Genomic DNA, 21,002 nt, shown 5'->3' on the forward strand with positions numbered 1-21,002 from the left:
GCGATAACTATCCAGAGGTATAGATCGATCTAACATCTGTATCTACAGCGATAGTCAAGCAGCATTGAAGGCTTTAGTTGGCACTAGAAAAAGATCTAAGGTTTTTGGATCGCTGTCCAGAGGTCATAAATTGTCTTCAGAGAAAAACATAGAGATATGATAGGAAATTAGAAGGCGGACATGCTCGCGAGATTGGGTGCAAGCTTTGCATTTGTGTCAATATTTGAGGTATACCGACCGAAAATTGTCCATGGAATTAAGGAGCGTTATAAGGATACATGGATAAATCGCTGGAATTCAACAGCCGGATGTGAGCAAAACAAAACTTCTGTGGGACGAACGCTCGAAATCGAACATAGCCAATGGAAAAGGCACATCTGAGTATGGCTATCGGAATTATTTGGTTGCCCAAAATTGGGTTATTAAGGCATTGTCAACAGTTCGCCTTGCACTTTGAACTCTATGTCTTTTAGTTTATGGAAAGAGAGTGTCGAAGCTGCAAAAAAAAAAAAATAAATTGAGCAAGTAAAAGCGTGCTAAGTTCGGCCGGGCTGAATATTTTTGGGTTGCCCTAAAAGTAATTGCGGATTTTTTAAAAGAAAGTAAATGCATTTTTAATAAAACTTAGAATGAACTTTAATCAAATATACTTTTTTTACACTTTTTTTCTAAAGCATGCTAAAAGTAACAGCTGATAATTGACAAAAGAAAGAATGCAATTACAGAGTCACAAGCTGTGAAAAAATTTGTTGTTATATGAAAAGTCCGCAATTACTTTTTGGGCACCCCAATATATACCCTCCACCATGGATCGCATTTGTCGAGTTCTTTTCCCGGCATCTCTTCTTAGGCAAAAAAGGATATAAGAAAAGATTTGCTCTGCTATTAGAGCGATATCAAGGTATGGTCCGGCTTGGACCACAATTTAATTACACGTTGGAGACCTGCGTAAAATGTCAACAAATTCGAATAGGAATTGCGCCCTATGGGGGCTCAAGAAGTAAAATAAAGAGATCGATTTATATGGGAGCTGTATCGGACTATAGACCGATTCAGACCATAATAAACACGTGTGTTGATGCTAATCGAATAATAATTGTGACCTCTAGAGGCTCAAGAAGTCAAGATCGCAGATTGGTTTATATGGCACCTATATCAGGTTATGAATCGATTTGAACCCTATTTGACACAGTTGTTGAAAGTAAGAATAGAATACGTCATGCAAAATTTCAACCAAGTCGGGTAGGAATTGCGCCCTCTAGAAGCTCAAGAAGTCAAGTCTCCAGATCTGTTTATATGACAGCTTTATCAGATTATGAACCGATTTGAACCATACTTGGCACAGTTGTTGAATATCATAACAATATACTTCGTGCAAAAATTCATTTAAATCGGATAAGAACTGCGCCCTCTAGAGGCTCAAGAAGTCAAGACCCTAGATCGGTTTATATGGCACCTATATCAGGTTATGGACCATTTGCACCATACTTGGCACAGTTGTTGGATATCATAACAAAATACGTCGTGCAATATTTCATTCCAATCGGATAAGAATCGGATAAGAGGCTCAAAAAATCAAGACCCAAGATCGGTTTATATGGCAACTATATCAGGTTATAGACCGATTTGAACCACACTTGGCACAGTTGTTGGATATTATAACAAAACGCGTCGTGCAAAATTTCAGGCTCAAGAAGTCAAGACCCACCAAGATCGGTTTATATGGCAGCTATATCAAAACATGGACCGATATGTCCCATTTACAATCCCAACCGACCTACACCAATAAGAAGTATTTGTGCAAAATTTCTAGCGGCTACCTTTACTCTTTCGGAAGTTAGCGTGCTTTCGACAGACAGACGGAGAGACGGACGGACTGACGGACGAACATGGCTAGATCGACATAAAATGTCGCGACGATCAAGAATATATATACTTTATGGGGTCTCAGACGAATATTTCGAGTAGTTACAAACAGAATGACGAAATTAGTATGGTGGAGGGAATAAAAATAATTGCTGCTAAAACTAATTTCGTGGTGGAGAGTTTGTTGTTTGCTTGTTATTCTTTAAAATTGAATAACAAGTAAGAGCAGAATACGTACAGTGGCTTACGGCTTCTGCCTCCTCATTTATATTCGCAAACCTACACATGTGGCCTTAACGGGTGACCTCATCTGGGATATCGTTGACGAGGAGAAGATAGCGTGGGCGGTCCGCACATTCCGGCCATTTAAGTCGGTTGGACCTGACGGAATTATCCCTGCACTGCTGCAGGAGTCCCTTGGAGTCAACCTGCCCGTGCTCTTCCGAGCGAGCTTGGTATGATTCTACATACCGAGGGCATGTAGGGGGTCTATATCCCCAAGGCGGGAAGAATAAACCACAGTACGACGAAGGATTATAGGTCTATTAGTCTGTCTTCGTCTTTGCTAAAAACACTGGAAAGACCGATTGACCTGAAGATGAGAGGGGGGTTGACACCGGAAAACTTCAGAGGGGCACAACACGCATACCTCAAAGGCAGGTCTGTGGAAACGTCCCTTCACGAGGTGGTGAAGGAGTACACTTTGGCGGCCTTCTTGGATATTGAGGGGGCTTTCAATAATGTGGCAGGATTATTAATGCAAACCAGGGAGATAGTGTGATCAGAAGGCGGGTGACCCGGGGAACGCCCCAAGGAGGGTTGTTCTCGCCGATTCTATGGAACCTCGTGTTTAATAAAACCCTGATGGATCTCGGTTGGGACGGCACGAGGATTATCACTTATGCGGATGATGTCCTGCTGCTGGTTCGAGGCTGATTTCTGTTGACGATCAGCGAGATCATGGAAGGGTCACTGAGGAGATTGTCGCGATGGGCTACCAAAGTGTGTTGAGGACCAATCGTGGGAAGACCAGAGTTGAGACTGCCCAAGGAGGGTTGTTCTCGCCGATTCTATGGAACCTCGTGTTTAATAAAATCCTGATGAATCTCGGTGGGTACGGCGCCAGGATTATCACTTATGCGGATGACGTCCTGCTGCTGGTTCGAGGCTGATTTCTGTCGACAATCAGCGAGATGGAAGGGTCACTGAGGAGGTTGTCGCGATGGGCTACCAGAATGTGTTGGGGACCAATCGTGGGAAGAGCAGAGTTGATACTCCAGTTCTTGGACGGGGTCCAAACTTTCCTGGAAGAGGCACACCGTGGAAAGAAGCCGTAAGGCACTGTGCGCTTTTTACTTCTACAGGAAGATGTTCCGTAGGAAGTGGGGGTAACTCCCAAGATGATTTATTGGAAGTATACGGCCATCGTGAGACCAGTACTGGCCTATGGGCCACTGGTATAGTGCCGTAGGGAAGAGGACGCCTGCAAGGGAGTGCGAGAAGGTCCCGAGACTGTCCTAGGTCTGGATCACACGAGCACTGAGATCCATACCACAGGCGGGCCTTGAGGCAATGATGAATATGCAGTCCATTGCGGCCTATATTTGGAGATGCGCCGCCAGGGTCACGCTTAGGCTGAGGGAGCTCGGCATGTTTGCGGCTACAGTTCAATTCTGGATGTTATGGATGCGGAGGGTAGGCTGAGAAGGATCTCCGACTAACTGGCACCAGCGCCGACTGGAGTGAGGACATTCGCGATTCGATTTCCTGAGAGGGACGAATCGAGGTCGTATGGTGTACTTGAGGAGGATGAGACCTCGATCTACACAGATGGCTCCATGGACTGCAGATGGAGTCATGGACTGGATTGGGGATCTACTCTAAAACACTCAATATCAGTATGTCTCTGAGACTGCTGGACGAGTCCCATCACTGTCCTTTTTATGTTCTCACTAATCGTTGACGGTAAAATCGGACAAGTAGCATGACATTACACCATGAGTTATTCTTGTTGAGATCCATTGGAGAATAGGAGCCGACCACACCATTTCCAAGTTAATGTCGATAATCCTGCTGCATATCCTATTATTTGTTCATTATGAGACATGCGGGTGAACTTCCTTACTCGGTCCGTCGCCCAAATTAATGATTCTTTGTCCACATTTTCATACATGGCCAAGAAATGGGTGTCACAATAGAAGAGTCCATGCAAAATTTCAGCTAAATCCAATTAAAATTGGTTCCTATAGGTGCTAAAGTTGTAGTATAATGGTATGAACCGAGTCTGGCCATACTTGGCACTTATGTTGGAAGTCATTGCAGAAAACCAAGTGAAAACTTTCAGACAAACCGGTGAAAATTGGATTCTCCATTTGGTCAAGAAGTCAATATGAAAACATAGACCCAAAAAATGTATGCTTAACTTTTCCCGTTAAAGTGTTTGGATTCTTTCAACTGACAGATAGGAAGACAGACGGACATGGCTTAAATGACTAATAATGACTATTAGGTTTGGTAATATCATATGAACATTCTATTAAGGAACAGGGGATACCTCTCCCATATCAATGGGAGCAGTACGCTTTATGTTTAATCTCAATGATAAGGGGTGTTCTTTTTAATGCCGAGTCGGAACAGCGTGACCCCAAAGCGACACCACTTGCCGAAGTAGTTTTTACATGACGGGATATCTCACAAATGTATCCAGCATTAGTAAGAGGATGACCACCGCTCAAAATTTTGTCTGATGGGCACGCCGGGATATGAACCTATGCATTTGGCTTCATAGGCGGACATGCTAACCCCTGCACCACGGTGGCCTCTATTATCAGGATTACGTTACATCTATTATACGATTTAAGTTCAAAATTTCTTAGTATCAAGTTAAAAATCTTTCATCTGAGGAAATTGTTTCCTAAAATGTTGAAAAATTGGGCATCCCCCAAAATTTTGAACTTTATCAATTATTCAAATCTCAGAGTTCAGTTGTCATAGCAGTGAGCAAACTTACCTTCCATTGCATTCCACCAAACTTGAAATAAAACGCGGTTCCTGTAATTCCACCTCCTTGAGAATATCCTGAACAATTTTGCATATTTCTCGTATGGCGGTGGCTGTCTTAAACATGCGGGCCTGTACACGTTCAGCACAATAGCGATTCATTTGATAGATCATACGCGTCTGAGCGGCCATCATATCGGGTGGAACCAACATGGCGACGGCAGCGGCAAAGATGACAATGGTCAAACAGACAGGAAATTGTCCAAAACTATACACAAAACAAAGGATGCGGCAAAACTTAAAATGTAAAAATTGAAATACAATGACTTAGCAACACTGAGGTCATAAACGTTCTTTGTACATGGAGAAGATTAACGAATGATTCTTTTTTTGGGACTTTTTCTGGTTCTTTTTTTTTCAAGAAACAATTGAAACTTGAACAATTGTTTTATTTCACACCACCTCTTTGCATTGCGATCATCATCATCATCCTCATTGCCATCATCATGGCCAAACTTTTTATTACACACTACACCTCTGGACTTCACTTGGGTTTTTGTTTCTTCACAACTTTGGGGGCTTCTTCACTTCTTTAAAGAGGTGCAAAAAGGTTTTCTCGCGTTTATTTGCAAAGTTCTGTGAAAAAAGCCGCCAATAAAAACAATAACCGTCGTTTTACGTTTGGCAAAGTACACAATGCGGCCAGATTTCTCAACACTGATATTACATGGGACAGAGGACAAAGGGAACGTCGTTTAGGTCTCGGCTGCGGCGAACTGCCAGACCGTTAACCGCCGCCGTAACAACAATACACTGGAATTATGGTAGGCTTAACGTATGAGAATAGCGCGGGGATTCTGCAGCAGAAACTGATGTTGGGTCACGTATGGTATTTAATAGGCCCTTTTGGTTAAGGGATCTCCAAGGAGCTTCCTATAGTCAGACCAGCAACTGTCCAACTGACTGTCTGCCTGACCTTGCACAAAACAAAAAACAAATTTTTCTCACTCGTCTTACGTATGGTATGTGAATGGTTGGTGTGATGGCGCGCCGGTATTTCACCCCGGGTCTTGTTTGTCGAGTAGACAGTCGTGTTGGTGCTTCGAGAGTTATGCTGTTTGCAATTGGCAATTTTTGGGCTTACGAAATGACACGCGTCGTGTAGTAAATCTCGCGGATATTTACAGCTTTATCCAGCAGATAAAGAAGTTTAATGGCATCGAAAACAACACGGCAAACAATCACCCCAACAACAAACGACAATGATAGCGGCAACATTAGCAGCAACGGCAGCAGCAGCGAAGACCAATACAAACAATAACAGCTGCAGTTCAACTGCAGTCGTTGATAATGATCGTCATCGTCGTCATCATCATCACCAACATCCGTTGTTTTGTCTGTCCGGCCCTCGTTATCTCTGGGGATGCAGGTCTCGCGCAAGAGTAGGCGTGAGTTGGCGATGTTACAATGCGATGCAAGGATGTCTGTATTAGCGCATCTAAACAAAAAGCAAAACAACAACAACACAGCCAACTGCAATACAAAATCTCCTCCGCATGCAATAGGCTCTCACACACACATTTCTCTTAGAGCAAATAATGTAAGAATGCAATGTTATGCTCCCTCAATATTTGTTGTTTACATTCACTAAGGCAGCATGCTCTCGCCCCTTTACTTTCACATGCCGTCGAAGTAGTCAACAACGATTTCACACGATAGCCCGTAAATGCCGACGGTTTCTATTTGCTTGAAGTGAAGCACAACGAAAAGAGAGAAAGAGTCACCAGATATAGACAGCACAGCACAGCACTTGTGTATGATTTGCTTTGTTGCAATTCTTGGCATTTGCTGTGTGGGGAATTTTATGGATAATAAAATTTTTTATGATACATAACCCCCTCTGCAATGCGAATTCTTTACTCTGGCTGTGGTCTTTAACACAGCATTCCATCAATGGCGTAGTGGTGTTATGTCTTCATTTAAGAGCAATAACAAAAATTCAAAAAAAAAAACCAAAACAGAACATCTGCAACAATAACATCTGAGAGCACAACGAAAAAACATAGCTCACAACTGTCTTTTATCTTTAAATCTCCACCACCGCTATAAACAACAACAGCGATGTAACAACAAAACAAACAAATACAACATGAAGGGGGTAAACACACTCTGGCAACAGCTACATCTACGCTCTTTCTCTCTTGTTGAGTAAAGCTCCTCCCCTTTTTATTGTTTCCAACTCAGTAGCTCACTTATACTTCAACAATTTTGTTTTTGTATGGTGTTGTCTCATTCTTACCATTTTGTATAGCATGCGAATCATAGATAAATTCTGTTATATACCAATTGTAAGAGTGTGTGTGTGTGAGTTTAACTTGAAGATGAAATTGTTCATATACTTTTTTTGATAATGGGGTGTGCGATTCATCTAAATTTTGATCTGGTGCTTGATATCCTTGGATAGAGTTGCCACATTAATTCTGAAAAAAAAACAGAATATATCATTAATTTTGGAAAAAGAAATTATAAAACTTTAGGCAATATTTTCTTTGTAGAAGCAAAATAATGAATTTACATTTTTTTGTAACTCGCATAACTTTTGACTGAAGAATCAAACCTTAGCACATAATGCATCAAAAATATAGCAAATTTTGTCAGCTATTCAAATCAGTTGAAAATTGAAATTTGCAACCGCCTAACAAATGCCCTCACAAACAACAAATGAGGAGACCAGCCTCTGCTAAAATTTTAAGAAACAATTTTTGTTATTCGAAATTTTTTAGCACTATAAAAGATAACCGGCACACAAAATCATATTTTTTTAGGCTTTTTGAGCACTTTCCAGCAAATAAAAAGTCGGAGCATATATACACTTTTGGCAGAACTGAGTTGACCAACTTTGAAGGCCCACCAATGGGACCCTAGGACTTCTAGAGGCCCTAAAATTTTGGACATAGTCTGGTTGCTGGCATGGTCTAGCAATATAGCTTAACTGGCAACCTATCGGCTCCTGCTGCCTCGTTGTTCTTCAGCCGGAATAGCGGTTCGATGACTTCATTCTCAGTAGGGGGTATTACCATCAGCTTCCACACTGAGCCCACTTCCTGATGAAGTGCAATGAGTGCAGTCCGATTCAAGTTTAAGCTCAATGATAAGGGGCCTCCTTTTTATAGCCGAGTTCGAAAGGCGTGCCGCAGTGAGACACCTCTTTGGAGAGAAGTTTTACGTGGCATAGTATCTCATAAATGTTGCCAGCATTAGGAGGGGAAAACCACCGCTGACAATTTTTTCTGATGGTCTCGCCAGGATTCGAACTCAGACATTCAGCGTCATCTGCACTACGGTGGCCTCCATGGCATAGTACCTCACAAATATCGGCAGCATTAGGAGGGGATAACTAGCGCTGAAAAACTTTCGGCGTCATAGGCCCACATGTCTTTGCGCTAAGTTGGCCTCCTAGCCGTTAGCAAAATGGGTACAGTTTGTGATTTGACCCCTGCCTGACGAACCTGAAGTCCGTTTTGGGACAAAGGCCTTTGGGGCCAAAAACACTCTCGAGGCCAAAATCAATTCCCTGGAGGGAAAGTGCTCTAAACTAGGGAATATATAGGGATAGCTGTGGTGTTTATTGCTGTCACGAGAAGCTTAGCTGCGAGCTAGCGGGCGCGTCCACAAGTTGCGGATAGTGGAATGCTCCATCGGGAGTAGCTGTAAGTGCAGTCGCGGACAATCAGCGGTATCGAGCGGAGAGTCTCAGTGAGAGGTCGGGTGGCACCTGCTCTTGCATACATACTGAGTGCCTATGATGCTCGATATGACAAGGCGAGTTATTGGCTCATTTAAATAACCAATGGCCATCCTGTTCTCGCGGCGATCGATCCTTTGAACCGGAACGAACTTAATCATCTACAGAAGCTTGACGAGGATCGCCACCTCCACATGAAAATGAGGTTACAACAACAACAACAACATTGGGTGATTTCTTGGCTATTATCTTCTTGGCAACACTGGTCTAAACAGCTCACGCATGTTTCGTGTTTTGTTTCACTGTCAAACATCTTCAGTTTGATCTATAATTTAACCATAAAACGTATTACAAACGAACAACGCTTGCAAATTATGAAATTTTATTATCAAAATGCGTGCTCTGTTAAAAAAGTCCATCCCGCGCTTCTACCATTTTATGGACGAAGCTCATTTCGTACGTAAGGCTCAACGGGTACGTAAATAAGTAGAATTGTCAAATTGGGCGTGAAGATCAGCCAGAAGCATTGCAAGTGCTACCAATGCCATCAGAAAAAGTCACACTTTGGTGCGGTTTATGGGCTGGTGGCATCATTGGACCGTACTTCTTCAAAGATGATGCGAACCGTAACATAACTGTGAATGGTGAGCGCTATCGTAAATGATATCCAACTTTTTTGTACCCTCCACCATAAGATAAGGGGGTATACTAATTTTGTCATTCTGTTAGTAACACCTCGAAATATGTGTCTGAGACCCCATAAAGTATATATATATTCCTGATCGTCATGTCATTTTAAGTCGATCTAGCCATGTCCGTCCGTCTGTCTGTTGAAAGCGCGCTAACTTTCGAAGAAGTAGAGCTAGCCGCTTGAAATTTTGCACAAATACTTTTTATTAGTGTAGGTAGGTTGGAATTGTAAATGGACCAAATGGGTCCATGTTTTGATATAGCAGCCATATAAACCAATCTTGGGTCTTGACTTCTTCAGTCTGTGGGGACGCACTTCTGATTCGATTTGACTGAAATTTTACACGTGGTGTTTTGGTATCACGCTAAGTATGGTTCAAATCGGTCCATGTTTTGTCATAGCTGCCATATAAACCGATCTTGGGTCTAGAGCGCGAAATTCTCATCCGTTTTGGCTGAAATTCAGCATGAGGTGTTTTATTGTGACTTCCAACAACTGTGCTAAGTATGGCTCAAATCGGTACATAAACTGATGTAGCTGCCATATAAACCGATCTTGGGTCTTGACTACTTGAGCCGCTAGAGGGCGCACTTCTCGTCCGATTTGACTGACATTTAGCACGTAGTGTTTCGGTATCACTTCCAAACTGTGTTAAATATGATTCAAATCAGTTCATAATCTGGTATTGATGCCATATAAACCGATCTGGGATCTTGACTTCTTGGGGCTCTAGAGCGCGCAATTCTCATCCGTTTTGGCAGAAATTTTGTACAACGGCTTATTCTTTGTTTGCCTAAAAAGAGATACCGCTCATAGAACTCGACAAATGCGATCCATGGTGGAGGGTATATAAGATTCGGCCCGGCCGAACTTAGCCCGATCTTACTAGTTTTTCTTTGTTCGCAAAATATCTATTTCTTAATGTTATATTTTGGACCATTTTATGCTATAAAGGGTATCTTACACTTTCGGTTATTGCGTCTCTTTCATTTAAGCTTATTAACTTTACTTTAATTGGCTATGACAGAATATTTGTTCCACTTGCCAAACCTAGAATATTGTTCCAAGCGCCTCGATCTTCTGTGCTCATTCTAAAATCTCTGACACCAAGTTTCGATGTGTCTCCCACCATTTTATCATTCCATCGGTCTTTTGGTCTTCCCGGTTTGCGTGTACCACCGTGTTTGCCTTCAAAAGACTTATTTGCTGGAGCTTCTTCATCCATTCTGACAACATGACCTAGTCAACGCAGCCGTTGTATTTTGATGCGTGCAACTATACAGCTCGTGGCTCATACAGCTCGTGGTTCATACGTCGCCTATATTCTCCATTAACGCACACTGGTCCACATATTTTACGAAGAATCTTTCTCTCAAATACTCCAAGCACTGCCTCATCTGCTTTCACAAGTACTCATGCTTCAGAACCATATAACAGCACGGGAAGTATCAGTGTCTTGTATAGTGTAATCTTCGTCTGTCGAGAGATGGCCTTGTTTCTAAACTGCTTACTTAGTCCAAAGTAGCATCTGTTTGCCAGAACTCATTTAAGCTTAGCTTACTTTTTACTGTATTTCTTGAAATTTTCTTTTTTTTAATTTTCCTTAATTTTACACCGTAGGCCACCGTACGGCAGTGGTTAGCATGTCCGCCTATGACGCTAAATGTCTGGGTTCGAATCCTGGCGAAACCAACAGAAAAAATTTTCAGCGGTGGTCTTTGCCCTCCTAATGCTGGCAACATATGTGAGGTACTATGACATGTAATACTTCTCTCCAAAGGGGTATCGCACTGCGGCAAGCCATTCGGGCTCGGCTATAAAAAGGAGACAATTTTAGCAAATTTTAATCATTTGTCTTCCCCAACAACAATTACCGAGCGACAGTCAAATGTATTAATTTCAAGACCGCGTTGTAAGACTGCTTTCGGTATAAAAACCAATTGTGGGCCATAAATTTATGCTGGAAGTTAAATTATTTTTGCTTTTGAACATTTATGTTATGTTTTGCCACAGAGGTATAAATGCAGGCAAAGATATACACAGATAAGAGGAAATATTTACATATGTATGCACACCGTCACATACTCCCCATACATAGATAGTCATGCTCACTTGGACCCTCAATATATTTGGGGTTTGTATCTACAACATCCTGAGTTGTTTGGGTCTGCTGTATGTATGCCTTATTTACGCGCATGTTTTCTCTCTTTTTTTCCCCTTCTTCTTTTTCCTCTGTTGATATGGCTGCCAAAACAACCCTCCTGATAATTCACAAATAAACACGAAAAGTTTTAAATTTCACCTCATATTCATGCATTTAACCATTCCACATGGAAAATGTGCATGGTAGACAGACGGAGGACGATTTTTACCTTAGATATACAGCATGGCATGCTGAAATGGATACTTCGTCCACACACACACACACACACACACTTCACAATCGAAAAGAAATATTTCTCTTTGTTTTAGAATTAATGCTGCTGTAGCTATTTTTTGACAGTTTTCCATGGTGGAAATATTTCAGTTGCCTGTGTGCCAGACAATGTTCAATGTTGACCCCTCTGTGTCTGTTCCTGGTGTTGAATGTATGTTGGATTCCATTTTCTATGTGGCCTTTTTGGCTTTTTATTAAATTAAAATATCCAATCAAATGAAATTTATGATGAAGTCTTCAGGATGTTGCTATTGCCTATACTTGTATATGATGTCTCAAGGCGAGAAAATTTTCCTTGGGAGGGTTTTGTCAGCTCCATCAGAGAGGTAACGGGAGAAAAGAAGACTTAAGTAAAGTTTATTCCATAGAAAGAATTTGTAAAATCATATAAAGGATTTCATGATTTGAAGCCATTGCATAGGGTGAAGAAACATTTTTCAAACAATCTAAATATTTTCTAACATGTAAAAGAGTGCTAAGTTCGGCATGGCCGAATATATACCCTCCATCTTGCATTGCATTTGTCAAGTTCTTTTAAAAACCTTTTCAAATATATATGAGCTATATCGGGTAACTAACTGACCGATATGGACTGCACTTGTCATGGCTTTTGTGGCTTTTTATAAGCCGAAGGCAAAACCTAAGGGGTTCTATGTACATGCCTTCCTACTTTGAAGCTAAAACCTATTTAGGACTCGTAGTAAATTTGGTAGGATTAGGCTGAGAGAAAAATAAAAAAAAAAACAGTAAGGAAGGGCAAAAGTCGGGCTGTGTCGACTGTATAATACCCTACACATACACTATAAGTACAATGTGGTGATTTTTTCAATCGTTTCAGATTTGGATATAGACTTTGTCTCTAGGCCGAAAAACATGCCTGTACCAAATTTGAAGACGATCGGATGAAATCTACGACCTGTACTTTGTACACAAATTAACATGGACAGACGGACATGGCTAAATTGAATCGGAAAGTGAGAAAGTGAGTCGACCGGTATACTTATCAATGGGTCTTTCACTCTTTCTTCTGGGTGTTACAAACAAATGCACTAAGTTAAAATACCCTGTACCACGGTAGGGTATAATTAGTTAGGTTGGTATTGCAAATTGCAAATTTGCCCATGAACATTCCCCTAAGGAACAGGGGCGAACCTCCCACATATCAAAGAGTGCTGTCCTATTCAAATTTAAGGTCAATGATAAGGGGCCTCCTTTTTATAGCCGAGTCCAAAAGGCGTGCCGCTGTGCAACACCTCTTTGGGGAGAAGTTTTTACATGGCAAAGTACCTCATAAATGTAGCCGCTGAAAATTTTTCTGATGTTCACGCCGGAGCTTGAACCCAGGCGTTCAGCGTCATAGGCGGACATGCTAACCTCTGCGCTACGGTGGTTGGTATAGAGAAAGAAAAAAGAAAATTTTGATTTATTATTTGAAAACCTGAACAGAAGACACATTATTTTGGTGCTGCGGAGAAAAACAAAATTAAACATTATTACGAATCAAAACTGAAAGAAAAATTATGTCAATAAGGGAAAAAAGGAAACCATAACTGGACTTCTCGAAACAGAATTTACTAGAAGGAGGAGCGAGGACCGTTTGATACTAATATTTTCAGTCAGCTTGGGTATATAGCATTGTATGATAGAAGAGCTCGCGAAAGCAAAGCGAAAACATTTTCAAGGCTACAAAGTACTATATCGTCGTTATTCATATATAGGATCTAGACATGTCCGTCTCTCCGTTGCTTGAAATCACTACAGTCTGAAGTTCAAAGATGGCCTACTTGATATAACAACCCTTTATACCGATCTCTCGATAAGAAAACTCGATTTCATAAAGTCGTATTTTTGCCCCGATTTCAACGAACAAATGTACCGATTTAAGTGTTTGAGCCCGGAAATGCGCTCTTACTTCCCTTTTTCACCGTTTTCACCGTTACAGCGAGATGCATGTACCCCCCAACTTTTGAGTATAGACCAGATTTGACCATATTTGGATGCAGTTGGCACATAGCCTTGTTTTCCGATTGAAGGCATTGAACGCACAAAAATCGCATTTTCTATTCAGAATTTCCTAAATTCGGAGGATATTAATTCACACTCGTACTAGCAGTTACGGTCAATATCAAAACTAACGTCCCTTAACTAGGTATTTATAAGTTGGAGAAACCTACCAAAAGGTCAACCTATTAACCTACTCCAAACCAACCAAACTCGATGACAACGAAACAAAGGATCAATTCTATTCCCAGCTCGACTCAGTGACACTCTCTCTACCAAAAGGAGACATTATACTTGTTATGGGAAATTTTAATGCCAAGGTAGTCAATAACAACAATAATAATCTACAATCAATCGTGGAAATGCAAGGACTTGGCGATAACAGGAATGACAATCGCGACAGATTGGTTGATTTTTGAGCAAGAAAACGGCTCTTTATTTGAGGCATAAAATTCCCCCATAAAAATATACACAAATATACTTGGGAATCACCAGATGCAAACACCCGTAATCAAATCGAGCACGTACTTTATCAGCAAACTCTTTCTGGGTTTGCTGATGGATGTGAAAACTAGACGAGGAGCCGACATCGATAGTGACCGTATGCTCTTAGTGGCCAGTCGTAGTCTACGCCCAGCCGTAGTGAAAAGGACTTCAATCTCTTTCATCTGAAAACCCCCCGATTTGGGCCACCATAAATAAATTCTGAACATTGTAGAAGTCATTGTGTAATAGTTTAGTTCATTCGGATAAGAACTGCGCCTCATAGGGGCTCAAGAAGCAAAATGGGGAGATAGGTTTATATGGGAGCTGTATCAAGCTATTGATCGATTCAGACCATATTAGACACGTATGTTGAAGGTCATGAGAGAAGCCGTGGTACAAAATTTCTGCCAAATCGGATGACAATTGCGTCCTCTAGCAGCTTAAGAAGTCAAGATCCCAGATCGGATTATATGGCAGCTATATCAGGTTATGTACCGATTCGCGCCATAATCAGAACAATTGTTGCAAGTCATAACATAACTCCTCATGCAAAATTTCAGACAAATCAGATGAGAATCGCGTACTCTATTGGCTCAAGAAGTCAAGATCCGAGGTCGGTTTATATGACAGCTATACCAGATTATGAACCGATTTAAATCATACTTAACACAGTTATTGGAAGTGATATCAAAACACTACGTGTAAAATTTCAGTCAAATCGGACGAGAACTGCGCCATCTAGAGGCTCAAGAAGTCAAGACCCAAGATCGGTTTATATGGCAGCTATATCAAAACATGAACGGATTTTGCCCATTTGCAATACCAACTGACCTACACTAATAAAAAGTATTTGTGCAAAATTTCAAGCGGCTAGCTTTACTCCTTCGAAAGTTAGCGTGCTTTCGACAGACGGACGGACGGATGAACGGACAGACGGACGGACAGACGGACGGACGAACAGACGGACGGACATGGCTAGATCGACTTAAAATTATATGACGATCAAGAATATATATATTGGGTAATTGCGGATTTTTCATATAGTCGGCGTTGACAAATTTTTTGCACAGCTTGTGACTCTGTAATTGCATTCTTTCTTCTGTCAGCTATCAGCTGTTACTTTTAGCTTGCTTTAGAAAAAAAGTGTAAAAAAGTATATTTGATTAAAGTTCATTCTAAGTTTTATTAAAAATGCATTTACTTTCTTTTAAAAAAATCCGCAATTACTTTTTGGGCAGACGCAATATTTCGAGGTGTTACAAACAGAATGACGAAATTAGTATACCCCCATCCTATGGTGGAGGGTATAAAAAGGGAAATTAGAAGTAGAATACTAGACCGCCCCTACCCCAAACTCAACACTCAATTTAAACGAAAGGCATTTGAGAGAAAAATACGAAACTTATATAGAAATTTGGTTTAATTCCTGGGGGATTGCTCCACTTCAAAATTATGTCCCAAATGGGCATGTATACAAAACGGGGCAATATGGGATTCTAATGAAAGGTACTTGAGAGTTAAATACGTCTATAAATTAGAATGCAGCGAAGTACGCCAGGCCAGCTGGTTTCTTACAAACATTTTTCTCTCAGTGCATAGATATCTCGTATTTTGTAAGCCAGTGTTTGATGCCCACAATAAATCACATATTTGTATAAACACTTCCAATGCCCTATGCCCTACGTCCATGTCAAAAGAGTTAATTGGCCATAGCTACACCATGACCATAATTATTTAAATTGATCACTAATTCCAACGTTTTAACTGGTAATCGCTCCAAAGGCAGCAAAAACAAGAGAACCAACAATAATCACAAATCCAGAAACATCCCCTGAAGATAGCGATGTCGCTTAAAACAGCCACCTATTAATGATAAATCTGATCATGGATGCCAATAAGCTTCGTTCCCCCTTTGGCGCACAACTGACAAATGTCAAACGCTCGTTGGTGGCTGGTGTCGAATATTTATCAGATCGTGTAATCTTAGGCTCCATACCCAAGGCATATGGCTCCAACAAACCGATAATCGCTTCATACCTGGCAAAATATTCCACAGAAAAAAAAAGAGAAGACGAATACAAAGAAGAAGCAGCAACTCCAAAACCCGCACTGATATTTTGCTTTTTGGTGTATTTAAGCAAATGTCGTTGAGTTGGGGATTTGAATTTTGAATTTTCAAAATTGAATTGAGTTGAGGAGTTCCATATAAAATGTTGGCTTATCTCACATAAACCATCTCCATTCAAATTGTTGGGTATGATTTTTTATAATATCCTCAGGCTTAGAATTTTTCGTTGTTGGTGCGTTGAGGTACTTTTGGTGGGTTCATTTCTGGTGTTTGAAACTGTTAACATGACCATTGGGCCTTTCACATCCATTATTCACTGTCACTACCACCACTCAGATGGTTGACATTTTTCTGTTGTTGCTGGCTACCTTTCCCCTTGGACTTGTTGCCTTTGGCTGGTGTGGTTGTAGTTGGTGGCTATTCAGGCAAAACATATTTTTATGTTAAAAAAAATGAGAACAAGTAAAAGCGTGCTAAGTTCGGCCGGGCCGAATCTTATATACCCTCCACCATGGATCGCATTTGTCGAGTTCTTTTCCTGGCATCTCTTCCTAGGCAAAAAAGGATATAAGAAAAGAGTTGCTCTGCTATTAAAACGATATCAAGATATGGTCCGGTTCGGACCACAATTAAATTATATGTTGGAGACCTGTGTAAAATTTCAGCCAATTCGTATAAGAATAGAGAGAAAGATTTATATGGAATCTGTATCGGGCTATAGACCGATTCAGACCATAATAAACACGTTTGTTGATGGTCATGAGAGGATCCGTCGTACAAAATTTCAGGCATATCGGATAATAATTGCGACCTCTAGGGGTCAAGAAGTCAAGATCCCATATCGGTTTATATGGCAGCTATATCAGGTTATGAACCGATTTGAACCTTATTTGACACAGTTGTTGAAAGTACAAATAAAATACGTCATGAAAAATTTCAGCCAAATCGGATAGGAATTGCGCCCTTTAGAAGCTCAAGAAGTCAAATCCCCAGATCCGTTTATATGACAGCTATATCAGGTTATGTACCGATTTCAACCATACTTGGCACAGTTGTTGGATATCATAACGAAATACTTCGTGCAAAAATTCATTCAAATAGGATAAGAATTGTGCCCTCTAGAGGCTCAAGAAGTCAAGACCCAAGATCGTTTTATATGGCAGCTATATCAGGTTATGAACCGATTTGAACCATACTTGGCACAGTTGTTGGGCATCATAACAAAACACGTCGTGCGAAATTCCATTCCATTCGGATAAAAATTGCGCCCTCTAGAGGCTCAAGAAGTCAAGACCCAAGATCGGTTTATATGGCAGCTATATCAGGTTATGAACCGATTTGAACCATACTTGGCACAGTTGTTGGATATCATAACAAAACATGTCGTGCAAAATTTCATTTCAATCGGATAAGAATTGCGCACTCTAGAGGCTCAAGAAGTCAAGACCCAAGATCGGTTTATATGGCAGGTATATCAGGTTATGAACCGATTTGAACCATACTTGCCACAGTTGTTGGATATCATAACAAAACACGTCGTGCAAAATTTCATTCTGATCGGATAAGAATTGCGCACGCTAGAGGCTCAAGAAGTCAAGACCCAAGATCGGTTTATATGGCAGCTATATCAGGTTATGAACCGATTTGAACTATACTTGGCACAGTTGTTGGATATCATAACAAAACACGTCGTGCAAAATTTCATTCCAATCGGATAAGAATTGCGCACTCTAGAGGCTCAAGAAGTCAAGACCCAAGATCGGTTTATATGGCAGCTATATCAAAACATGGACCGATATGGCCCATTTACAATACCAACCGACCTACACTAATAAGAAGTATTTGTGCAAAATTTCAAGTGGCTAGCTTTACTCCTTCGGAAGTTAGCGTGCTTTCGACAGACAGACGGACGGACGGACGGACGGACGGACAGACGGACGGACATGGCTAGATCGACATAAAATGTCACGACGATCAAGAATATATATACTTTATGGGGTCTCAGACGGATATTTCGAGTAGTTACAAACAGAATGACGAAATTAGTATACCCCCCATCTTATGGTGGAGGGTATAAAAAAAAACATAAAATTCACTAAAACATAAAACATTTTTTTTTATATAGAGTGACATTCATTTCATTTGAGCGGGTATGTGTATGCAAGTGTTACCATCCCATCTACAGGCTTTCATTTATATCTGTTCCCTGCCATCTTTGTTTTGAGCCCTCCAAATGTAGTACAATAACAGTTTTACTGTTGTACTTAACCACATACATACTGCTTGGCATATTCAAAAATATTTTTATGTCTTAATACAATTTATGTGTCCTGTCTTTCTGGGCATTGCAGTCGAGAGGGGGATACAAAATGGCGAATTGTTCATAAATGTGTATACTGTGAGATGTAGACAAAACCTTTTGAGGATGATATCGTTTCTGTAGCCACAAACCCACCTGGCTGTCACCCGATCAAAACACGAGAAACCAAATTGATCACGTTGTGATAGATGGAAGGCATTCATCCAGCGTATTAAAAGTACGATCGATCCGTTGAGCTACGATAGATTCGGATCATTACCTTGTTGCAGCAAAGGTTCGCACCCGTTTGAACATGGCGAGGAAAGTACGACCCGACACTGCACGGAAGCTGGACATTGAAAAGCTGCAAACACAACAAATGGCAGCGGCATACTCCACTCGACTTACCCAACTGTTTGATGAAAGCACTCCTAGTTCCGATGATATAATGGAGCAGTGGCAAACCAGTGGCCCACTCCATGGAAAATTCTGCGAAATCCATACTTGGGTACCGGAAGCCTCTCCAAGAAACCCATGGTATGACCAAGAGTGTCGAGATACTACTGAAGCCAAGAATGCGAAATGTAGGCGCAATCAGAGAGAAGAATTGTCTATTCCGCAGAAAGAAAATGGAAGTGGATAGACTTGAGTGTGAGCACATTGAGATGAACAGGAGTCAGAATGAAGTCCGGAAATTTAACCAAAGAAATTAACATTACACCGATGGCTTTGGTGCAGGCACATCCTCCTACAGAGACAAAGAAGGAAATCTGGTAACTGACACAGATAACATGCTGAGGATATGGAAAGAATATTTTACCCAACTTGTAGTGTTCGACGTTGGCGGCGAAGAGGATACCGCAGAATGAATCACAGATGATGGTATAGAATGTTTACCTCCTAGTCAGAATGAGATTCAAGCAGCAGTGACCCGACTGAAGAACAACAAGGCAGCAGAAGCCGACGGGTTACCCGCTGAATTATTTACGACCGGAGGTGACACGCTGATAAGGCGTATGCATCAGCTTATCTGCGCAATCTGGCTAGAAGAACGCATACCCGATGATTGGAACCTCAGCATTTCATGTCCCGTACACAAGAAAGGAGACAAGACGGAATGTGCCAACTACAGAGGAATAAGTCCCCTCCCCATCGCATACAAGATACTCTCGAGCGTACGGTGTGAAAGATTAAAAACTAAAGTCAATGAGATAATTGGTCCCTATCAATGCGGCTTTAGATCTGGTAAATCCACCCTGGACCAGATATTCACACTGCGCTAAATCCTGGAAATGACCCGAGAAGGACAAATCAACACCTACCATCTCTTTGTTGACAACAAAGTCGCCTTCGATACTCCTTTACGTTCAAAGGTATTTCAAACCATGTCTGAGTTTGTTATCCCTGCAAAATTAATAAGACTCTGCAGGATGACACTTGCTGATACGCGTTCCTCAGTAAGAATTGGAAAGAATCTCTCCGAACCATTTAATACCAAACGAGGTTTCAGACAAGGAGACAGCCTATCGTGTGATCTCTTTAATATCCTGCTGGAGAAGATTATACGATATGTAGATGTGAATAGATATGGCACACTAATCACAAGAGAACACATGCTACTCGCCTATGCCGGATGTAGCAAATGCTGTCTTTGAAAGAATCGAAAGAGAGTCAGTGAGAATGGGTCTGGCAGTAAATGGGATAAGACGAAATGGATGGTCTCAACTCCCAAAAAGCCTTACACAACCGAGCAGATAAAGAATTTGGAGAAAGTTGGGAACCACAACTTTGAGGCAGTAAGTAACTTTATCTATCTCGTCACCGCCGTAACCGAAACGAATGACACCAGTTTTGAGATTAAGCGAAGAATAGTACTGGCAAACAGATGCTACTTTGGACTAAGTAAGCAGTTTAGAAAGAAGGCCACCTCTCGACAGACGATGATTACACTATACAAGACACTGATACTACCCGTGCTGTTATATGGTTCTGAAGCATGAGTACTTGTGAAAGCAGATGAGGCAGTGCTTGGAGTATTTGAGAGAAAGATTCTTCGTAAAATATATGGACCAGTGTGCGTTAATGGAGAATATAGGCGACGTATGAACCACGAGCTGTATGAGCCACGAGCTGTATAGTTGCACGCATCAAAATACAACGGCTGCGTTGACTAGGTCATGTTGTCAGAATGGATGAAGAAGCTCCAGCAAATAAGTCTTTTGAAGGCAAACACGGTGGTACACGCAAACCGGGAAGACAAATAGCCCGATGAAAAAATCAAGTGGTGGGAGACACCTCGAAACTTGGTGTCAGAGATTTTCGAATGAGCGCAGAAGTTCGAGGTGATTGGAACAATTGGAACAAATATTCTGTCATAGCCAATTAAAGTAAAGTAGGAGGCTCAAGAAA

The 21,002-nt window shown here is 41.2% G+C and overlaps 1 protein-coding gene across 2 annotated transcripts in view; it reads right to left on the minus strand.

The window, feature by feature from the left end:
* LOC106082077 (protein mab-21-like) overlaps window positions 1–6,665 on the minus strand; it is a 28,004-nt gene extending 21,339 nt beyond the window's left edge. Inside the window, exons 1-2 of one of the 2 annotated variants that reach the window (XM_013244405.2) lie at window positions 5,884–6,665; window positions 4,877–5,134 (exon numbers count right to left, since the gene is read on the minus strand). In XM_013244405.2, coding sequence (XP_013099859.1) covers window positions 4,877–5,079 — 203 coding nt within the window. In that variant the 5' untranslated portion in view covers window positions 5,080–5,134; window positions 5,884–6,665. Of the gene's footprint in view, window positions 1–4,876; window positions 5,164–5,883 lie in introns of both variants that reach the window. The other variant, XM_013244397.2, reaches the window with a different exon arrangement.
* Window positions 6,666–21,002: the final 14,337 nt, after the last annotated feature.

This window comes from Stomoxys calcitrans, chromosome 4 (genome assembly GCF_963082655.1).
Source record: "Stomoxys calcitrans chromosome 4, idStoCalc2.1, whole genome shotgun sequence".
In the NCBI taxonomy this organism is placed as follows: Eukaryota; Metazoa; Arthropoda; class Insecta; order Diptera; family Muscidae; genus Stomoxys; species Stomoxys calcitrans.